Here is a 23,278-nt window from a genome sequence, read left to right as displayed (position 1 = left end):
AACTAAAAAAATAAAATCAGGCGCAAAATCATCGGACTTACTGCATTAACCCTAGGATAAATCGGGCTTAATATTTCCGTTAGAATCCTCTTCGTAAAATGGAAGCGATCGCTTGCTAGCTGCATTCACGGGAGCACCGTGTTTTCCAAGCCTTGCAGTACGAGACCGTGCTCCACTAGAAAGATCGCAAACTGGCAAAGAAAGCTCTCATTGAGTCCGGGAAGCACTATAATAAAGAATAACTGCATAAGTATGTAACGTTCTCCTTAATTTTCCACTTCTCTTACTTGACAAATGATTTTTATAACACTTTATAAAGAAATTTTACAATCTAAAACTCGTGAGCATAAACAACATCAACAAGCCGCCATGACTATTACAATCCCATTTGTACTCTCCGTACTACCACTCACTGAGCCACTGCCATGAACTGCACCAGTGGGGATCTTGAGTTCTGCCGCATCCCTTTTCCTCCGGTCTCTTTCTCTCTCGTAGGCGCCTGCCTTTTCTCTGCGTCCTCTTCTTCTTTCTGCCGATCCTGAATTCTTCCGTATTTCTTCCTCCGGTCTCTCAATACACCAGTACTTTAATTTATCTCCCAATCTTTTACAACACGTCTATCTCTGCCTTCTCTCCATACACGACTCCCCCTTTTCCTTTTTGCGTCCCTCACTGCCATTATTGCCTCCCATTATTGCTTCCTCACTACTATTGTTAATTTTAATTCATTTAGATAAACAACATGGCAGCTTGTTTACAAGTAATAATAATAGTGTTTGTTTTAGGTAAATTATGAACATTGTAAGACATTTAAAAGTGAAAGATTGTGTTATCCGTGTTTTCCCATTATTCGTACCGTCATTAGCCTGGATAATCGGGACTGTACTGTATTATTATTGTTGCTTGTAAAATATTTTTTACTAAATGTTGAAAATTTGAGGAGGATAATAAAATTGAATTTGAGACATTAGTGTGTCGTGAGCACTCAACCGCTTAACAAAATTTAGTGTGCCCACTGAAAGGTTAACGTTTGCATGAGATTTATCTTCCTTCCTACTCTTCTTAGAATTTTCTCATTACTAACTTGTTCAATTCATTTATCTATCCATACACTTTGTGTTTATTTGATATGGGCACTCAAGTGGTACCTAGCATGACTAAAGTAATGGATTTGATTTTCAGGCGTCCTCGAGGGGGTTAACGACAGCTGAGGAAGTAGTGACTGATGACTTCTCTCCCCAAAAGGTGAGATTAGGGTTAGCTATGCATAGAGTTAAACCCATTTGTAACAAACCTCAGTATGATGCTGATAAAGTCTTCACGGGAAATCAGCTGGGTAATGATGGTCATTGCTGCCAACGTTTCTATGGCCTTCTCTGCCATCGTCTTCAGGGAGAATGATAGACCTGGTTATTGCCAGGCTTATATACACCGTTGGGGAGGTCAGGTCGACTGTGATTGGTCTGTTTTTTAGGGTTCTTTCCTCCTCTCAGCTTACTCATTCTTTTTGCCATGGGGTTCCACGATTTGCTGAGGTTGAAACCCACGCCCCTATTCATTTTATTATTTGCGATTCGTATTTCGATGGCCTCTTTTGTAAAACGGCCCCAATATCCCTTTGCCTTGCAGAGGATTTTTGTTTCACTGAACTTGATGGCGTGATTGTTTTTAATGCAGTGGTCGGCTGCGGCAGATTTCTCTGGGTATCCAAGCCTAATGCACCGTTGGTGTTCTGATATCCTGGTTTCAATTGTTCTTCCGGTTTCCCCAATGTAGCCATGAAACGTTGGCAGCAATGTCCATCATTACCCGGCTGATTTCCCGTGAAGATTTTATCAAATCACCAAAGCACCAACTCCTTCCTCAGTATGCTACGTAATCACAGACATAAGTACATATCTATGCATGACGGTTGCCCGGAAAGTAATGCACCGTATGTTTTTTCTTCGGCATTCATTTATTGAATGTACAGTGGACTCCTGATTATCCGGCTGTCGCTTATCCATGTTGTGGATTATCCATGCATTATTTTCACTCTCAGTGATTTCCACAATCTTTATAAAAAGTAAAATTGGATGCCAGAATCACTGCATTTTAATACTAGGCTATACCGGGCTTATTATTTCTATTAAAATCCCCTTTCGTAAAATGTAATTATTTACATAAACGGAATCCCCTACCCAGCAGTGCGTGACCGAGCTCCGTGATCACGTATTCGCGTCCCTCGGCAGTTGCGACCCGGGCAACTTGTGCCCAGATGCGACTACATAGTGTAGTGCCTGACAGTGTAGTTTCCGAAGTTGCGCAGAGTTTTTAGGCATTCGTGCAAACCACTTTTCTGTATCCGTGATCTCATAGCTACGGATGTGTGCTTTTTGAAACCAGGTCTTATAAGGCACATCAATAATACGAGTACAATCATGTTATCGCCTGATTGGTGAATGAAAAACTTTGTTGTTTCTACAATTTGGAACTTTATTTTCCTGACTAGTTTCAATACACTGTATCATATTCATAGGACTAGCAGTACAAGTAGCGACGTTGTGGGTTATATACCAAAGAGGGGAAGAGTGGAAGGGGTGGGGAGGGGAAAAGGGTGGAGAGGAGATGTCTCGCTAGAGAGGAGCGCTACATTGTTGCGCTTCGTGTAGGAGGGGGGGGGGAGAGGAAAGGGAAAGTAAGTGTACTTGTACTGCTAGTCGTATGAATATGATACAGTGTATCGAAACTAGTCAGGAAAACAAAGTTCCAAATTGTAGGAACAGCAAAGTTTTTCATTCACAAATCAGTAAGATGGATTTCTACAATGTGAAGGCCTCTACTGCTCAGTGTATCACGTTATCGCCGCTAAAAAGATCGTGGTAAGGCAAAGACAGCTCTCAGTGAGTATGGGAAGCACTAAAATAACGTAATATCTCATCATCATCATCATCACTGGTCAACAATCCTAGGATTGGTTTGACGCAGCTCTCCACTCAGTTCTCCTATCAGCTAATCTTTTCACACCTACGTAATTCTTCTCTTTCACATCTCTCTTTACTTGTTCCATATATTTTGTCCGAGGTCTTCCTTTTCCATTCTTGTCTTCCACTTGTCCTTCGACGATTGTCTTCATCAGGCCATCATGTCTCAAGATGTGGCCAATAAGGTTGTTCCGTCTTCTTATTAAGGTTTTCATGAGGCTTCTCTTCTCTCCTACCCTTCTTAGCACTTCCTCGTTACTAACTCGGTCAATCCATTTGATTTTCATCATTCTTCTGTAGCACCACATTTCAAAGGCCTCTATCCTTGCTTTCTCCGCTGCGGTCATTGTCCATGCTTCACTTCCGTATAGGAGCATACTCCAGATGTAGGTTCTTATGAATTGTTTCTTTACTTCCATATTTAAGTTTCCCTCTGTAAGCAGGTCTCTCTTTTGGTGGAATGCTCTCTTCGCCTGGGCTATTCTGCTGATAATTTCTTTCTTGCTTCTCCCGTCACTAGTTATCTTGCTTCCCAAATAACAGAATTCATCCACCTCTATCAGTTTTTGCCTCCCTATTTTAATGTTAGTCTTGACTTCTTCTCTTCTGCTGCATACTAAGATCTTGGTTTTCTTCGTGCTTATTTTCAGTTGATATCTACTCATTACCCTACCCATATTAATCAGAGTATTTTTCAAATCCTTCTCTGTTTCTGCTATAACGGCTATGTCATCGGCAAATCTTAGCATGCTAATTTTTTCTCCATGGATATTCACTCCCAATTCCTTTTCTTTGATTTCATTAATGGCTTTTTCAATGTAAACGTTGAAAATTACGGGTGACAATGTACAGCCTTGTCGCACTCCTTTCTTAATTCTTGCTTCTTCACAGCTGGGCCCTGATTTTATCACGGCTAATCCAAATTGGTCCTCATCCAAGTACTCTTCTGCTTTTCGTTCTATTCTTCTAAAGATGATCCTTGTCAGTATCTTTGATGCATGTGTAGTAAGGTTTATGGTCCTAAAATCTTCGCACTTCTCCGCTTGTTTCTTCTTAGGAATAGGGATTATAATGTTCCTCTCGAAATCCTTTGGTATCTCACCTGTCGTATACATTTCACTAATGATTTTGTATAGCTGGTTCAACGTCTTCTCTCCTGAATTTTTGATTAGTTCTGCAGGAATGTCATCAATGCCAGACGCTTTATATATCCTGAGGTCTCTTACAGCCGCATCAAATTCCGATCTTAAAATTGGGGCTCCCATGTCATCGGTATCCACTTCCCTCGATTTTTTTTTTCTTTTCTTTTCGATAGCATTCGTTCTGAGGCGACTTCCTTTGTACAAATCTTCCAGATATTCCTTCCATCTCTTCCCTTTTTCTTCGTTTTCAATCAATAGTTCTCCGTTTTTGTCCCTAAGGGTATTACATCTTACGCCCCTTTCCTTAAAGTGGTTCCTCACTATCCTATAGGCGGCCTCTACTTTTCCGTGCTTAAGATTGTTTTGCACGTCTTCACAAATACTTTTCATCCACATTTCTCTAGCCTTCCGCGCTTAACGACATATTTCATTCCTTATTCTCTTGTAACGATTCTGTCCTTCCTCTGTTTTGGCAGCCTTGTATTTTCTTCTTTCTTCAATGAGATCTAATACTTGCTGCGTGATCCATGGTTTTTTCATAACGACTCTTCTTTTACCAAGAACTTCCTCAGCTGCCGCCTGCAGCCCACTTCTAATGGTTTTCCAGCTCTCTTCCATTGGTTTTTTGGTCGTATCCTCTCCTATTTTATTTTCTACAGCCTCTTTAAAAGCCAGTTGATGCTGAACCTCCCTCAATTTTTCAACCTGCCATATGTTTTTCACGGCTTTCTTCAACTTTTTAAATTTAAGGTGGCATTTCATCATAACTAAATTATGGTCACTATCGACATCTGCCCCTGGATAACTTTTGCAGTCCTTCACCTGGTTCCTGAATCTTTGTTTCACTAGAATGTAGTCGATTTGGAATCTTCTAAAGTCTCCTGGTATCTCCCACGTGTATCTTCTTCGCAGGGGATTTTTGAATAAAGTGTTGGTAACCACTAGTCTGTGCTCCATGCAGAATTCAAGTAGCCTTTCTCCTCTTTCATTTCGGTTACCTAACCCATATTTCCCAGTTATTATTCCATGTAGACCTTCGCCGACGACGGCGTTCCAGTCACCTAAAATAATAAGATTTTCTTCCCCTCTTACCTGCTTGATAACTTCCGCTATATCTTGGTAGACATCTTCTACCTCTTCATCTTCATAATCTGACGTAGGCATGTAAACCTGTATCACTACAGTAGCTACGGGTTTAGTATCTATTTTCACCATTACTATCCTAGTAATATCTCATAAATAATAATATATTGTTTGTTTTACGTCAATTATGATCATTGCAAGGCATTTAAGTTAAAGTTTGGCGAAGAGTATAGAAGTGATGGGTATAGGGTTATATATTGAGCAGACTCCCGATTATCCCGCTGCAGTTTATCCGGCTGGCAGATTATCTGTGTATGATTTTCACTCTTGCTCAAATTTATTGCTTTTTTAATATAAAAATATAATCAAACGCAATATCATCAGAATTACTGCGTTAATGCTAGGATAAACCAGGCTTATTGTTTCCGTTAAAATCCCCTTTGTAAAATGGCAGTGATTGCACACTAGCTGCATTCACGAGAGCACCGTTTTCCTGTTTTCCAAGCCTGGCAATGTGCAACCGCGCTCCATGATCACGGATACATGTCCCACAGCAGTTGCGACCCGCGCAACTTGTGCCCAGATGTGACTACGTGGCATGGTGCCTGACAGTGTAGTTTCCGATGTTGAGCGGAGTTTTTGAAGCATTCATGCTAACCTCTTTTCTATATCCGTGATCACACAGCCAAGGATATGTGGTTTTCGAAACCAGGCCTTACAAAGAGCATTAATAATAAGAGTACAACGATGTTATCGCCGCTAAAAAGATTGTGTTAAGGCGAAGACGGGTCTCAGTGAGTCTTGGAAGCACACCAGAATAAGTGCATAAATAGTAATTCATTGTTTGATTTACGTATTTATGAGCATAACAAGAAAATTAAGTGAGCGTTTTTATAACCTCCTCGTCTGTAGCCTAAAGTCCCAAATGCATGAGGTGCACGCAGTAAAACTATTAGGATTTCACCTAGACTCTAAATTAAACTGGACTGGACACTTTTCAGAGAGATCACAAAAAAACTCTCAATATCAGTGTGTACGCATCCCCTCAGTACATCTTAAGTCCATTCACAATGCTCTTTTCAATAGTCACTTGAGTTATGGGATTGAAATCTGGGGTAATGCCCCGGCTACGAAATCAGTTTTTCTGTTACAGAAAAAGGCTATGAGAATAATAACTCAGTCTCCCTCTACTGAACATTGTGGGCCATTATTTAGGAAACTGAATATACTGACCGTCTACAGTCTGTATGTATATAGAGTACTTTTGCTCATGAAAGATAGCCTCCAGTCTTTCGCAATAGGATCAGACATACATTACCATGACACTCGAAGAAATAATCACCTATTTGTAGGTCAAATGAGACTAAATATAACACAAAATTCCTTTTCAAACATGGGCATCAAGCTATTCAATCATTTACCTGAGTCTGCAAGAGGAAGCAATACATACTACAAAATTCAAATATGTGAGGCGTTTATTTTGAAAGTGGCCTAACTCCATTTATTCTCAAATCGAGATATTGAAGGGTTTGCGTTACAATGAATTTAAAAATACACGTATAAGATTCTAATGAGTCATACTGATTCATTGTATCTAAGGATGTTAAATTTATAGTTCCAATTGAAATAGTGGTAATCATTGAGTGAATAATTTGCGTTTTATTATCAAGAATGGAGTTAGGGCACTTTCAAAATTAACATCCAGATTCGTCATAAAATGTGGGAGTGCCCAAGTCCGTGGTTCCGAGTGGTTCCGTACTTTCCAGGGTGGGTTGACTTAAAGCCGACGAGTGTTTTCCGTGTGGGTTCAATAGAGTCCGGTTTCATTTTTATTAGTTTTATTCTTATTCGTCTTCGGACCATGGCCCTTCCGAAGACACAAGTGAGAACTTTAAAAGATAGACTGAAAATAATTGAAGACGAAGAAAAGAATCCGGGCTAGAAATGCGTGAATATTACAGCACGCCTTGGTATGTCCGCTAGTACATGACGGCAGGGGTAGGGGTAGAGCGAGATCCCTGGTGAAAACAAGAAGTGGGATGAAGCCGAGGATCAGTTGGGCGTGCCGCTGACGATTAACGCCACATTGCCTCAATCATATTAAAAATTTAATTGCAAGAAAGGAACATTTCCATTAATAAACTATTTTTGGCCTTCTTGATCCATCTCATAACCAATCACTGCGACGGCGAAATCAGTTGTTTGAGGCATAACACGCACATTTCTCTCGCAAATACGTGTACTTGAAATGGCATTTGATGGATAAGAATTTTTACATCGGACATGAATGCATAATAGCAGTGAAAATTCCGAGTGGAGTGAAACATTTTTTAGCAAGGCGGCGTGTTCCTTCAGGATATTTGAAAGAGATATAATCCGACAATATGACCTTAGTGTTTCGATACAGGAATAATATTCCTGTAATAAGCTAATATCTTTTTTGAATCCATTAATGAATGTCATAATTCGCAAAAATCCAGCGTTTCCTGGGACATAGGCAACCCGGACAAACTTTCCCGCATTTATCGTTTTCCCGCATTCATCGTTTTTTTCATCCATCCCCTTGAAAAACGATAAATCGAGGTTCCACTGTACTTAACGAGCAATAAACCTATTATTATTATATTGCAGTGCAACCTCGATAAAACAAGACCCCACGGTGCTCCAATAAACACTCGCTATAGCGAATTGTCGCTTTACTGGAGGTGGAGCAAATAATAGCCAATATACCTATTGTAAACAGTTACACAGGAACAGGAGTGGTGCGGCGACAGATAAATTTACATCCGATAAACGTAAGCATAAATCCAGACGAAAGACGATGTTTTTTTGCATCACTTAATTTCCTTACTCAAACAACGATTAACTATTCAAACAAATTATAAGCACCGCACTGAATAAAAATCATGCAAAGCACTTTTTTTGACCATGGTGTCTGCCATCAAATGCTTTTTATTCAAGCAACTCACGGACGTGCGGGTATGCTGCCGTCTGCTTTCTGCCGCCCGAGGAACAAAAGGTCAAGCATTCGCGAATGTTAATGCCACAATATTTTCACCAAAATGAACTACTTATTTATATCAAACGACAGTTTACTACATGAATTTGAGACTGAGCACTCCATGTTAACTTCATTTGTAACAGATCGCAAGAAATTACAGAGATAAGGGACTCTTGGTGAAGGTTTTTCCGGCGATCTCTCCGGTGAAACTCTCGCTATGGCGAGTGCCAACACCAAAAGGGCCTTGTAAAAAAGAATTTTTTTTACATGCTTATTATAGGGTCAATTGTTGGTGCATCGGCTATCTCTCGTAATGGCGGGGGTCTTGCAATAGCCAATACTCGCTTTAACAAGGTTCCACTGTATTATTATCCATGTTTTCTGATTATTCGTGCCACTTATTCCCATCATTAGCCCGGATAATCGGGAGTATGCTGTACGTTACGAAACCTGTATGTATGTTTCCTCGTAATCATGCCCTAAGGAGTTTGGTGTGGAAGCTGTTTTCACCGAGTACTCAATGGAAGAAATCTAGTTCCAAGTTTAACATTGTTTCTAGGATAAAAGAATTCAAATCGGCAATTCCTCATAAAACATAGCTGTTATTTATTTTGGTAAATTATCAATCATCGAGTAAGTATGTCCTCATGAATGTAGATTTAATTTTTGTCATTATTTCTGTTTCACCAAGTGGTTGATTCCTAATATAAATGTCGTACTTATATATTTAGTTACTTTTCGTCGTTCAATAAACAGTTATTCTTCAATGTCAATGTCGATTACGTTCATTTATCGTGTATATGAACGCCTATAAAGTATTAAAGCTACGTACTGTTAGTTCACAATAGCATTGGAAAAAGTACTCATTTTTCCATTGTTTTACCATCAAATTACCCAAATTTTACCACTTAAATTTAAGGATAATTCACGCGTTGACACGCCGGTTAGCCATCTTTTACCACTTTTACCCGTTTAAAATAAGGATAAAAATGAGATAATTTATCTTTTGTGCTGACTGGGTGTGGTTCTTGCCAATTTTAATTATTTGGTAATTTGTTATAAGGCAATATGAAAATGTGATGTAGTATTCCTTAAACTCCAAACATATTGTTCTAACAATTTCTTTGTTATAGGTTTCTGCTGGTCGCGTGGAAGTCAAGGTTGAAAAAGTGGATGCTGAAGATGAGATTTATGATGTGGTAAGTTCTAGTATTTATTTTACCCTGTAGACAATAAAATCTGTTTTATTTCAAAGTGGACATTTACTTTCTTATGGGTATTTAACGTAGTATTCTGTTTATCACACTAGGATACAACTGGTGGGATTACAGCAGAAGTCCTCATCAAAACGGAAATAGACTGTGATGAATCATTTACTCGCGGAATCCTGGGTCCTGAGGTAAGAAAATTTGTGTATTCATTCAAATTCCTCCTCATAACTTATACAGTAAAACCTCTATGTAATGAATCTCTTTACATCATAAACCTCCATACTTCATACCACCCCTACGGTCCCGTCAGATTTACATGTAAAATTATAGGCAAATCTCTTTGTAGTGAACCACTTTATCTCGTAAAACCTCCACTTATCATACCAAGGAGATACCCTGGAGACGGCCTAACTACCTCCGCAAATCGTACCGAGACAACTAGAGACCATTAACGCGGCCGTGATTACGTACATGGAATAATATTATCCGCGATAAATTTTTCACACTTATTTTTTTTTAAACCTTTAATATGCTGTAATTTACACAGTAACCATTGTGGCCATTTTGTTCCATATAACAAACGACAAGTAAACATATATATTTTGTTCTTATTCTCTTACCAAATGTAAGATTTTACGTTTTCGCGGCGATCAGAATGTATAAACTTTTCTCGGGATTCTGCACAAATAAGATTATGTAAGAGAGCCGATGTTTCGGGTACCGACTCGCTAACCCCTTCTACCATAGATTGGATTAGCGTTTTTGACGAGACCGAAAATTTACTTGGTAAAAATGAGAACTTGGTAATAATGTTGTTTGTATTAATAAGTGTCTCCTGTAATCCTATCTTTTTCTCAGGCCATGGGAGATGGACTGGCTCCTCGAAATCATGGAGGTGTCGCTGGTGGTGCTTTTCCTGGTGTAAATGTTGGAGGGCTTGGTGTCCGTGACTTGTGGGGCACGATGGGCGCTGGCCTGCCTGGAATGGGTCCGGGAATGTACCAACCAAACAGCAGCTATCCTCAGGCGCCCATGCCAATTCAGGGTAAGAGGGGAACGTCATCTGCTCCACATCAGTACTGAAGATGAGGGTTGTGCGAAAAATCCAGAGAGGAAAATCATTCGCCTTGACCAGGATACGAACCTGGATCCCTCGATTTCTGGCCGAGTGATTTAGCCAGTTAAGCTGCCGAGGCGTCATTCTCCCCTGCGGAAATTTGTGGAAGGGTCAATCCCGGTCAAGGCGAGTGATATTCTTCCCTGAGGATTTTTCGCACAGTTTGTGCATTACGGGTGACTCCCGTAAAAGATATCGCCGTGGCTAGTCCCGGTATTCGTCAAGATGAGGGTTATTTATGCCACCAGATACAGTAAAAATTCTCTGTAGTGAACCTCTTTACATCATAAACCTCCATACTTCGTACCACCTCTACAATCCCGTCAGATTTACATGTAAATTTGTAGGCAAACCTCTATGGAGTGAACCTCTTTATCTCGTAAAACCTCCACTTATCATACCAAGGAGACATCCCCGAGATGGCCTTACTACCTCCGCAAATCGTACCAAGACATTAATGTAGCCACGATTACGTATATGGATTGACACCATATGCAAATCCCCCAGCATCTTGTGGTGTTCTTCCCGTCGGCAGGTCCCCCGTGCCAACGCTGTCTCCATTTTCTCCTGTCTCCGGCCATCTCCTTGAAGTCTCAACATCTTCCAATTTTTATGTTGTCGATAAACTTCAGCCTTCCCCTTCTTCTGACCCCCTCCACCGTTCCCTCCAAAGCTGCTTTCAAAATTCCATTCCCTCTCATCAAATGTCCCAGCCAGTTTCCCTTCCTTTGATTTATTTTGTCCATCAACGTTCTTTTCTCGTCTATCCTATTTAACACTCGCTCATTCCCAACTCTATCCGTCCACCGTATTCCCTCCGTCTTCCTCCGAACCCTCATCTCAAACGCCCCAATCCTGTCCCTGTCTCTCTTCCCCATCGTCCAAGTCTCACATCCATACATAAGCACACTCCACACATAGCATTTCACCAATCTCTTCCTCGATTTTAATTCCAGTCCCTTGTTACACAAGGCTCTCTTCTTCTTCTTGAAAACTTCTTTCACCATTCCTATCCTTTTTATTTCTTCATTTGAATGTTGTTTTCTTGCAGGGAGGTTACCGGATGGAGGTGCTTTGGGAAGCATTGAGGGTAGCTCTGGGCAGCCATCGCAACGCCAGGAAGAGTTTGTGTGTCCTCAGTGCGGCAAGAGCTTTGCGTTCCTCTGCTACATGAACAAGCACATCCGGACGACGCACAACCGGGAGCTGGTGGAGAGGAAACATGAATGCGTGGTGTGCAAGATGCGATTTGCCAAGCGCGGGAACCTCGAGAGGCACTCAATGATACACAACGGCGAACGCACCTTTGTCTGCGAACGGTGAGTGTGTTTGAAGCCTCTGTCTAATTTTGAAAATTTCCTCCCCATTATCATCAATCCTCTATATTACTTCTACTGTGTAAATACCTTTTTCTCAACTTATACGCTACCAAACTCTACAAATGAGGTACCAAAATGCACAGAATTTATCGGAGAACATGCGACGGCATATCTTACTTCATAGTATTTGCTATTGTTTCCTAAAATTGGTTTTTATATAATTTAAAAAAGTAATCGATTTAAAAAAAAATCGATTCTGGCAAGATTGTCCTCATCCCAAGAATACAGTTAATGCCGTCAGATCCCACCATGCCTTCATTTAATTTGACTCGCAGACAATTTCCCATTAAGGTTTCCTATGCGATGACTATTAACAATGCTCAGGGTCAGACTTTGCAAAGAGCTGGCTTATTCCTGCCTGACCCTGTATTCTCTCATGGCCAACTTTATGTAGCATTCTCTAGGGGAAGATCTTTTAAAAATATTTTTGTAAATATTAAGGAAAATGCTAAACAAGTATTAACAGAGGATAGTGTAATTACTTCCAATGTTGTGTTTGAAGAGGTCCTCTGACCTCAATTAGTACATGAACATTCCAATTAAATTTGTTCATAGGACCCTGCCTTTTTTTTCTACATTTTAAAATTAGAAACGCACCCATCCCTCCGAGGACCTGCATCGAAAAGAGCGGGGGAAGCCTGCTGGGAGCGGGCACATCACCTCGTTTTCTTTAAAATGACATGATGCTCATTATTATAGCATGAACTATAACTGAACGTGGGGAAATGACAACCATTCCCAAAATATTTTCTCCCTTCAAAAGCAGGCCCACATTAAGGCAATGCTTCGCCTCCGTATTCGTACCCCTGGCAGATCTTTGTTCAAGAACCATCCTCACACTTCCCACCCTTTATACATGGTGTCCTATTTATCTTGACCACCCGAAATAACTTTTTGTCCAGATGCAAATTCAAAAATGTGTCAAGCAAATGTTCATTAGCCGTTTTATAACAAAACTCAAGAGAAGTTTTTCTCTTAGCTTACGCTTTGTTCCTCGGTCTCAATTAGCTGTCCAAAGTTCTGTTGAAGACTCATCTCTGCTCAAGGGTGTAAGCATTTGTAATTGGCTTTTAAGAAGCAAAAGGAATTGCTAACACTGATTTATTTTATTTTATAGATGTTGTTGTAAATTTTAAAATGGTTTTCTTTAGGATCTGATGGATTTTTATGATGTAATCCAATGCAATGGAATAGTTCGGATTTTAAAGTACGTGTTCAGTTATTATCTCTGTTGCTGGAACTTAAAAAATAAAGGTATGTTTGTTTTTCTGTAGCTTGTATGGCTAAAGTCTGTGAATTTAAATTGTACCTGAGAGAATATTTTAAAGTTTATGGTTCTTCTGTGTAATATTTTATTTTAATCAGAAGTATATTTGTTCTGAAAACCTATGGAGTGAAGTATTTATTTATTTGAGATTGAGAGTTGTCAAAGTCTCACTCGACACTCACAGCCACGAATACAATGGGTGTGTGTCGGACATCGAAACGTCAGCAGTGGAAACTGCTCCCTCTATTTTCCCACTCGCAACCCTTAGCCGTCACTGAATTTTGCTATCGATAGGTGACGTCATGAGAGAGAGTACTTTCAGGGCCGTATTCTTAGTCGACCCTGTAGGGTCAACCGACCCTGGATACGTCATCAGCCCCTACATAAACCGATCTCGCCCTACATACACCAAATCAAGCCCTACATATGGACGTTTTTGGAACTAAACGGGCCCTGATGGTACTTGATGTAGGGTGCCCGAACCAACCCTACTCCCTACAAAAACATGGCGGCCTGATATCGTCTGCTGATCACTTCGATTAAAGAATCTACGTTACAATGGATATTAAGGGAGACGACCTCACACAAGCCATTTTAAAATGTACAGTAACACAGCAGAAATGTCATAATACTACCACTTTATAACCACCAAGTTAAATAAATTATAAAATCGACTGAACTAATAAGAACAATATAGCAGTATACATCACCTTATTTCTACAATTTTATAATAATATTTTTCACGTTTGGCACTCAGTATACTTTTGGGAAACTATTAATTCGTTTACGTATAACCATAGAAAACGTACTTTCATGCCACGCATTGCCACATTATAAACTTAACTAAGGAAGGTGAAAGCGAATGACAAACCTTGATGATGCAACATAAGTTCCCATGTCAATGCTCATATTTGCTCCGTACTTATTACTATCTTGTACAGACCGCTTTTGAAGTAATTAAAGACAGTTAGGTTATACTTTTGGCTCGATATGAGAGTATTTGTAGCGATAATTACGGTACCGACACGACATGGTGGACAACACGTATTGTTTATTTACCTTGAGCTGTTACCCTAACTATGAGCCCGAAAATTATCAGACGTCTTTTCTTAGTTTCATAGTTAGTTCCCAACACGCCACCGGAGTGGAAAATTGGAGCTGCGCCATCATCTACGTCATTTCAGAGAACTTGACGACGGAATTACCCCCCACCACTTATGTAGGGTCGACTGAGAAACGCATGTAGGGGCCTTTTGTTATGTAGGGACGGATATGTAGGGTCGACTAAGAATACGGCCCTCAATGTTACGTTTGCATTCATGGCGTCTGGCGCATTTGTTAAATTTTCATTTAACGTGCGGCCAGTGATTGTTACGTGAACAGTATTTCTTCCTAAAATGGCTCATCAGCTAACAGTGAATTTGACGACATTAATCTTTTCCCTACTGTACACATATATGTACATGTGGACGTTTCCTGATCCGGGAGACGACGGGCGTATATATACGTGTGAGATTTTCGCGGCGAGGAGATCGAAAGCCGTATATGTATATACATTTTCTAGCTCCCCCTTTTAGGACGGTCGTGGGTTTACGACGTCTTTGTCTCGGGACCCAACGCTTCGGGGTTTAGGATAAACCCTCGGAATCCGTGAGCAGGTACCCGGACCCCTCGTCTTTTATAACCCCTCTCAGCGGTAAGGGACAGCGGTCATTCAATTGTTTATACAGTCAATTTTTGAAATAAATATTTGTTCATTTCTCAAGAAATATACACTAAGAATTGAATTATTTGTCTTTTGAGCAGCATTTACAATTTTTAAACGAAATTCTACGACAAATATTAACTTATATCTCGAGTTATGTATAAACATCAACATGGAAATTGTTGCTGCGTTAAATGCGTTAATATTGGCTTTAGAACTTCATTTAAAATTTGACAATGCTGAGAAAAAAATGAGGAATTCAATTCAAAGTCCATAATTTACGTGCAAGCAACAATTATCCATTTGCTAAATACATATAAGCAATACATAAGTCGACCGCCAACCAATGCCGCAGGTATGGTCGTAAATCCGGAAAGGAGGGAGCACAACTACTCTTGGAGTCCGAGATAATGCGGAGTTCCTGAGGGGAGGGGTCGAAAAAGGTTCATCGAGACCCTTCTTAACGAATGTCCCCCAAAAATGCTCCGTTCCACGAGAAAGAAGAGTCTCTTGGGGCTCAGTACAGCAGTAGTGCTAAGACGAAAACTCCGCTGTCTCGAAAGGGTTAAGATCGTGAAAACCTGGAGAAAACCGTGAATTTTATGTTTTAGTTTGAGTGGTAACCCTGTCATTGATCTATGTTTTAGTTCTCTTCTTTTTCTTTATCCAAGAGCATCAATTTTCCCTTGGTAGTTTTCCTTAGTTTTTCTCACTTTTTGTTTTTGCGTGTGGCAAGGCTTTCTTCCACAACAGCGAGTTGAAAGCTCACGCAAGCAGCTGAGCTTAGTTTCTTGGTGCATGATTTTGGCTACATTGTCATGTCTACTGGTATATTCATTTGCAGCTAGGGCCGTGCAACTTCCCGTAATATGCTCTATTGTCTCGGATTGGTTCTTACATCTTCTGCATTGATCGCTGGCTACGTTTTCTTTTAATATGAACTTTCTGAAGTTCTTTGTCAATATTATACGATCTTGAATGGCCGTCATAAATCCGACTGTTTACCCATGTATATTTCCTTGTTTCAACCATATATTTGAAGCCTCTTTATCTTTATGTGTGGCATGTTCAATTGATGAGGATGGTGCCCATGAAGTTCTTTACTTTTCCATTAATCGATTAGGGTTTCGTTAGTTTGAATAGGGATGTCTAGCTCATGGTTGCTTAGATGTAGTGGTGTGTAATGAGTGTCTGTTTTACATACTATTTTAAAAAGTTTGCATTTGACTCCTTTGCTATAGAAGTATTGTCTTAGATCAGCAATTTGCATATAGTGAAGCTGTACAGCATCAAGAATACCAAGTCCTCCTTCATATGTGGGAAGTATTACCCTTTCTGTGGAGCTCTTTGGGTGGTGTAAACTGTGTTTTGTAAGAAGGGTTCTCACAATTTTGTTTAATAGGGTGGTTTCCTATTATTTTTTTATTGCCTATATCAGAAGATTATTACTCCTGGAGTACGTATTTCACGCTTTTAGATTTTAAAATGACGATATCTATTTTTCGCGATTAAATGAAAAGTGAAAAATTTCAAGCGCGCAAAAACGCGACGGTAAGGAAATCTCTCCATGTGATGTATTTCTGGTTCCCCCTCCCGCCTTGTGAGGTGACCTTGATCGAGGCTCTGAGCGCTGATAGGACGCAGGATGCTAGAGGGTAGCTGAGTACCTTGCTGTCTGGTAGCGCTTGGCTTAAAAAAGGTTTATTAATACCTTATCAAACGAAGAAAAATTTCCGACCTTAGCCAGTTTTAATAGGTGATTATTAAGACATGTTTCCCTGAGCTCTGTGCCTTATGCATGCATTGGTAATCTCAGACGATGTATAACTCCTATCTTCTCCTATAGTAACTAGGTCCCTTTGACGTCACGTGGAGTGGCATCTCATGGGCGCCAATTCTGCCTTTTTCAAATGAGGATAAAAATTGACCATTAACATTCGTCTAAACCTGTATTTCTAAAACGAAATAATTTGTATATTATGAATACAGTAATTGTGGGTAACAAATCGCAATCAATGCCTTTCGGTTTCTTTGATGAAGGAAACTACCCTATTCATTAAGATTGGTCAAGGTCCATTTGATAATTCCAAAGGTATAGATAAGGATTGTTATTGCAAAAGTATTGATTCTTTTGCTTTATTCTGCTTGTGGAGTTCCGTTTTCAGGATATATTCTATTCTGCTGCTAAGTTTATTATTATTATTATTATTATTAGCATAAATAATCAGGAGTTTACAGTTTCACTCATTTCACTTTTTGTTTTTGCGTTTCAGGTGTGGCAAGGCGTTCTTCCACAACAGCGAGCTGCAAGCTCACGCAAGCAGCCACATTAAGTTGAGCGCTTACTCGTGCGATTACTGCCAGAGGGGATTTGGAGACAAGCTGCACCTGATAGAGCACATCAGTCGACACACGAACCAGAAGCCCTTCTCATGCACCATCTGTGGGAAGGCGTTTGGCTCCGTCAAGAACCTCAAGCTTCACGAGAAGATACACGAGCCGAACCCGATGTTCAAGTGAGTTTACAATAAAGTTTATAAGGTTAAACCCCTTCACTGCTGTTTAGGGACATGCTGCTTTATTTTTTGTTCAAAAATGTTTCGTACTGCCGCTCCACTCTTCGATCTTCCTTATCTATTTTCCAAATAGCAAATGAATGCTCTAGCACGAAATAATCGCCAATTTCGGCTACAAACGGCTAGAATAATAATTTCATGAAGTAGGGGACTTGCCATACTTTTAGACGGGCATCGCGGAACGCGGCACACAACGAAATTGAAAAAAAAAATTAAAAGTGAAGTGTGCACTACTAGTGCCATTTTCAGTTTTTGTTGTCACTTACGAGCGAAGCTATTTACGTTACAGATACGTTGTCATACCCACGTTCTACTGAGAGTGAGTGGAAGTTGCGTTTACTAACCCCAGAGGTAATTATCATTCTGCTCTCGAAGTGTTATTCAAGGTAGTTCGCCACATACTCGTGGATCTTGTTTCCTTATTGCAAAATTTTTTTACAAAAATATCATCAAAACGCAGCTACGGTTACGCAAATGGAGAGATGCCGTTAATAAGCAGACCGCTTGAAGGAACTAAAATCCAGAGAGCTGGGCTTTGAAAAATTGAGACAAGTGGCTCCGAGAAATATCCAAATTATTGGAGAATTAGGGTTATTTTATAGTCAATAGGGTGTTATAGTTTTACAAAAGCGATGTTGATGGTTTGAGGCGTTACTGAGTGGAACTTACTCATGATGAATAAAAAATTTTAAACTTTGTTTTTCCACAGAATATATTTATAATTACACGACCATGGTTTCGACTCTCCTCGTCATTCTCAAGCGACAAGTACAGTGGTTCAACAACCTTAAATACCTTACATACAACCAGAGCGAGTGGGGGGGTGACTGTAGACTTGGGGGGGGGGGAGGGGGGGCTTGCGGACTGTAGACTTGGTATTCTTCCCGCTCTCCCCTACCTCTCCCTCTTTTGCCCACCTTTCACTGCAGTTAGTCAGCTTGCATGCATCAGCTCTACCTACCTCCCCATCCTCCCACTCCCCCTTGGTTTTACGACCAGGGGAAGACCCATCCCCTCCCCTCCCCTTCCATCCTCCTAACCCCCCCCCCCCCAAGTCTACAGTCACCCCCCCACTCGCTCTGGTTATATGTAAGGTATTTAAGGTTGTTGAACCTCTGTACTTGTCGCTTGAGAATGACGCGGAGAGTCGAAACCATGGTCGTGTAATTATAAATATATTCTGTGGAAAAACAAAGTTTAAAATTTTTTATTCATAATAAAAAGCGATGTTTTTTTTCCCTGAAATCAGTGTTATTTTAACGTCAAAATAATTGATATTGATTGAGAATCATGCTTTCAGTGGCCCACCCATTGCTCGAAATGTAAGATATTATTGACCAGGGATAATTTAAGTAATAATATACTTGGAGTATTGACTGAATTTACCTATTTTCCGTATTTTATCCTTGTGTATCCATATATCAGGCTTACATAGAAGAGAAATTACTTTTGAATGTCTGTAATTTCAAATGAAATATTGCTAATGTGATCAAGTTGTCTTCTTTTAGATTTGTTCTCTTATCTGTTAGCACAGTGCTATTGCAGGGAAAAAATCTTTCTGATTCCACATTTGCAGAGGGGGTCCAAATTGCTTAACACATTCCCTGTTGACCATTTTTTGGAGAAAATGCCCTGTGGCTGACTTTTTGGCAAACATTTGTATTTTATTATTATTATTATTTTAACGACGAGATCTTATGATTTGTGATGCTTGGTACATGTTTTTACACTTTTTTTTCAAAAGTAACCCTTCATTTGTTGAAAATTTGAAATTAAAATTTTCTAAGTATCCTGTAAAACTTGTGATACCTTCCCGCGACACACCTACATGATTCCGATACATATTTCGTTGCTCTTTGTCAGTACTGTAGTGAAAACCCGTTCAGACGTTATCACTTTCTGGAAAAAACTAATGAAAATAGTGGTACAGCTAAAATTAATTTTGTAATCTGGAAATGTTACATTTAAATACGATTTTAAATGTTTTATTGCTCTAAAGAAAATATTGCGAGTATTACCAATATTTCCAGCAAAAGTGTTGTTCACCATGAAGGAAAATACGACTGAACAATATGATATCCTCTGGAAAAGATTTTATAATGATATACATTGGTTTATAAATGAAAAGGAAAATTTCTATAAACTAAGAATTATTGCAATGAAACATATTGTTTTACAAATCAGAAATTGACTAGCATAATTAGAATAATTTTTCATTCACTAATTACTATGCATCAAATGTCCTGAAAAGCCCTTGGTTTTGGATGAAGCTGACTAGGATGACTATCTCCTCAAAGGGGTCGAAGGTACAGATATTGTCATAAGTGATTCTATAATTTGAATTTGAAAGTCGATGAGAGGAGTTTTACAAAAATTTTCCTTGAATAAAAAATAATGGTTCAGCAACAGTAATTTCAGTGGGTGGATTCCCAATTTTTAGTACCATTTGATGGATTTCCTTTCAATGGGAAAGTCAGACATCATTTGATCCCAATGATCGATGCCAAAATTGTAATTGCTGTATTCAACCACCGCCTGAGGCTTTCTTGGTGTTCACCCTTGTCTTTTCTTGGATTCAATCATTTTTTTGCTCTGAATTGAGCACTGATCATCCGCACTTCCCTCTTATCCTTCCACCTTAGGATACAGATTTCATCCTCAGAAAAGGCCTCCACCACCTCACCTTTCTTTAATTTCTGGGAAAGCACCACAAGAGGCATACCTTTCCTGTCCCGCCGCAGTGTCCCCGTCAAGTTAGGTTTCCCATTTGGATGGAATCTGGAACTGGCTACTCCGTTATAAAAGATATCCATATAGAAGGATTGGCCGCAGTCAAAACGATCCTCTGTCATTTGTTTACCATATTCTCCGAATGCCCTTTTCCAGACACTTCTGAGTTGGAGGACTTGCAGCGCCAAACCCTTTGCTTCCATCAACATATACGACTTTATTGCGTACCTGTAGCGCTTTCCCCTCATATATTCACTATATCCCAGCCTAGCTCTCCATGGAACCATAGACTCTTCCAAACTTAGGTCACGTGAGGGGTTCACTACTTTGTCCATTGTTTCCTTAAATGCATCTATGACGGGGCGAATTTTGAACAGTCAGTCAGTCAGAGGAGTGTTAGAGTCAGAGAACGTAGATAGGTTCTCGTTGATTTGAAGGGCTTGGAGAATTGACATGAATTGATCGCGCGACTTCTCTCTCCTGAAGCAATGCAAGTCATATAAAGGATGAGCTTTTCAATAATTGGAGGTATGGGAAATTTTGATAATTCTTGTAGGAAACATATGGCCAAAAAGTAGGGAAATTCTTCTATGGTTGAATATTTCCATCTAGTAATTTTCCTTTCCAATTTCTTTCTACTATTTCAAAGTTTTTTATGCCCACATACAAGAGAGTTCGCCCTATTGGGGCAGCCGCATAATTGGGGGAAAGTGCACAAGTCCCGATGTGTCCCAATTAACCGGAATCTACTGTACCTATTTTTCTGCTTAGGTCTTCTACCATAAGAGAACTAAGTTTGGTTGATGCCTTTTCAGCCATCTGAATAGATATTGACTTTACAGCAGCTGCTTTAGAGGTTTTCATGTTTTGCAGATGTAATAAGTGGTTTTATCTAAAAAAGTACTCTTATGAATATTCTCGAGGCTCATTTTTAACTCCCTTAACTCTTTCAAAACGGGGGAGTTCTCTCCTTAACATGAATGCAGGACTGCACTCAATGAGACTCTTCAGTAGGCCGGCCCTTATTTTTCAGAATTGCGAAAAGTTATGTTTTCCTGGTCTCTAAATGATCCAAATGAGGTCTATATTCACGTGTTAAAATTTGGTTACTTTAAAATAACGGCAACCCGTGCCCCAAGGGCTCTAAGTACTAAGGACCCTCAATTGAATTTTTTGGGGTCGAAAAGTGCTATTCTTATGTAAAACGTAAAAGTAAAGTCTCTTAGGGCCAATTTTCTGTTTGTTTTGATCTATCTCTAAGCGTTAAGGAGATATCGTCCGTCGTAATGTAATCCCCCCCAGGGCGCCTCCCCGCACCGCAGCACCACTGAGGTACGGCCCGCACCACTTACTACAGACTTCCCCTCAACCCCCTCCCCTCCCTCGGAAAAGACTTTGCTCCTGATGACAAGATTTACATGCTAGTGGTGCAGTATTGAATAGGTTGTTCCTCTGGTGTCATGATTAATGTTGTTAAAGCCTATAGTGTCAATTTTAACCCTTCAACGCCGTCCTATATACTAGGTACCGACCCCTTAAACCTTGATTTTTTGCCGCCATACGGCCGCGAACCATTCCAGCAGGCTTTGTTCCAAAGTGCTCTGTTATGTACAAAATATTATAAGCATGTGATAAAATTGTGTCTATGAATTATAATGGAATGAAGGGAATGAGCAGGGCTTCCAGGGCTCCAACACTAGATACAAATATTCAAGGAAGACAAAACGAGGTAGTCAGTTCACGGATGCAGATCACTGTAGAGAGATAGTTCTTGTGTATAGTGTGCAAGGGATAGAAGGTGCTAAGTTTTTTAGGATGTAAGGAGAAAGTGGTGAAATAAATACTTGATCATGAACGTGATGTTCATTTTAAGAATAGACCAACAAGACTAAATCCAGGCATTTTACTGGTAGGAAAAGAAAGTGAAGAAATACTCGGCTTAAATTTACCTACAGTGAGAGAAGTACTGTGTGTTTTCTCTATCACCTAATGGGTTCGAAATATGTAAGACTCAGTGCGAGAAAAACCGTGAGAAATGCGTCTCATCCATGGTACAAAACTAGAATTCCTGTTATTACGGTAAATAAGGCGATTTAAAAGTTAGAAAAAATCGCCTTATTCGGGGCATGCTATTTAAAATAAAGTGTGGAATAAAACAAATTTATTTTATTTTATTCAATTTTGAATGAAGCTCTATTCAGTCAGTATTAATGGATTTAATTGGAGATGTGCAAACAGTATCCGCGAATACTCGAATACCTTGTATACTAGAAAGTATTCGATATTCGAGGTCTCGAATAGTTACGCTAAAGGTACCGTCTCGAATACCTGGAATACTTTGAATTTCGCGTCATACACTGTCACACGCACGTCGTTGGTAGTTGACTTGGAAAAATGCAGAGAACTGTAGTCGTTTAGTGCACGCACCGCTCTAATCCACGAATTACATCAAATTCGTGGATTAGAGCTGTGAAAAGAGTTTGATGTGGGGAACCGAAATTGATTGGGTGAAAAAATCCAAAAATCCCTGAATCCCCCCACAAGGAGAACCTCAGTGCCGTGGGATGGTAACTATGTATCACAATTCCCAGAAATCCGCTACCCCCTCCATCCATCCGCCCTCGGCCCCTCCTCCGACCCTTCCCTCCTCTCAGAAATCAAACAAAAGGCCCCAGCTCCCGCAGGGTTCCTATAAGGAAGACCATAAATGAAAAGCTTCAAAAGAAAATATGAAGTTACAGGAGAATAATAGAATCGTGTTTCACCCTTCCTTCTTTCTCCCCCACTGACCTTTTTCTGCCTACCTGCTTCGAAGTTCCCCATTTCTAGAGGTCAACCGCTGCATGAGTCATCCATTAGCACAAGAGGTGTCTAACAATGACTTACGGCAATTGATAAATTATACCTTCTTTGGATTGAAACATTAGTAATGTGCGCGTAATTTAATAAAGAAAAAGACCAAACACGACGTATTTCTGACTTTATTTAAGCATTTTACGCAAAGAAATAAATGCCAAAATACGACGGAGATTTAACATTCTGGCAAAACTCGATATCCTCGCAACTGAGCTTTTTGGAAGTTGATGCGGTATTTTTTTCGAAAA

At 39.9% G+C, this 23,278-nt stretch overlaps 1 protein-coding gene across 2 annotated transcripts in view; it reads left to right on the top strand.

Moving 5' to 3' along the window:
- Positions 1 to 23,278, top strand: part of LOC124172682 (gastrula zinc finger protein XlCGF57.1-like) — a 57,834-nt gene that overhangs the window by 11,530 nt on the left and 23,026 nt on the right. Inside the window, exons 3-8 of one of the 2 annotated variants that reach the window (XM_046552141.1) lie at positions 1,183 to 1,245; positions 9,323 to 9,388; positions 9,499 to 9,588; positions 10,259 to 10,445; positions 11,569 to 11,836; positions 17,142 to 17,384. In XM_046552141.1, coding sequence (XP_046408097.1) covers positions 1,183 to 1,245; positions 9,323 to 9,388; positions 9,499 to 9,588; positions 10,259 to 10,445; positions 11,569 to 11,836; positions 17,142 to 17,384 — 917 coding nt within the window. The remainder of the gene's footprint in view (positions 1 to 1,182; positions 1,246 to 9,322; positions 9,389 to 9,498; positions 9,589 to 10,258; positions 10,446 to 11,568; positions 11,837 to 17,141; positions 17,385 to 23,278) is intronic. The other variant, XM_046552142.1, reaches the window with a different exon arrangement.

Source organism: Ischnura elegans, assembly GCF_921293095.1.
Source record: "Ischnura elegans chromosome 13 unlocalized genomic scaffold, ioIscEleg1.1 SUPER_13_unloc_2, whole genome shotgun sequence".
NCBI lineage: Eukaryota > Metazoa > Arthropoda > Insecta > Odonata > Coenagrionidae > Ischnura > Ischnura elegans.
The sequence above is the reverse complement of the archived record's forward strand: the minus strand, read 5'-3'. Positions and strand labels throughout refer to the sequence as shown.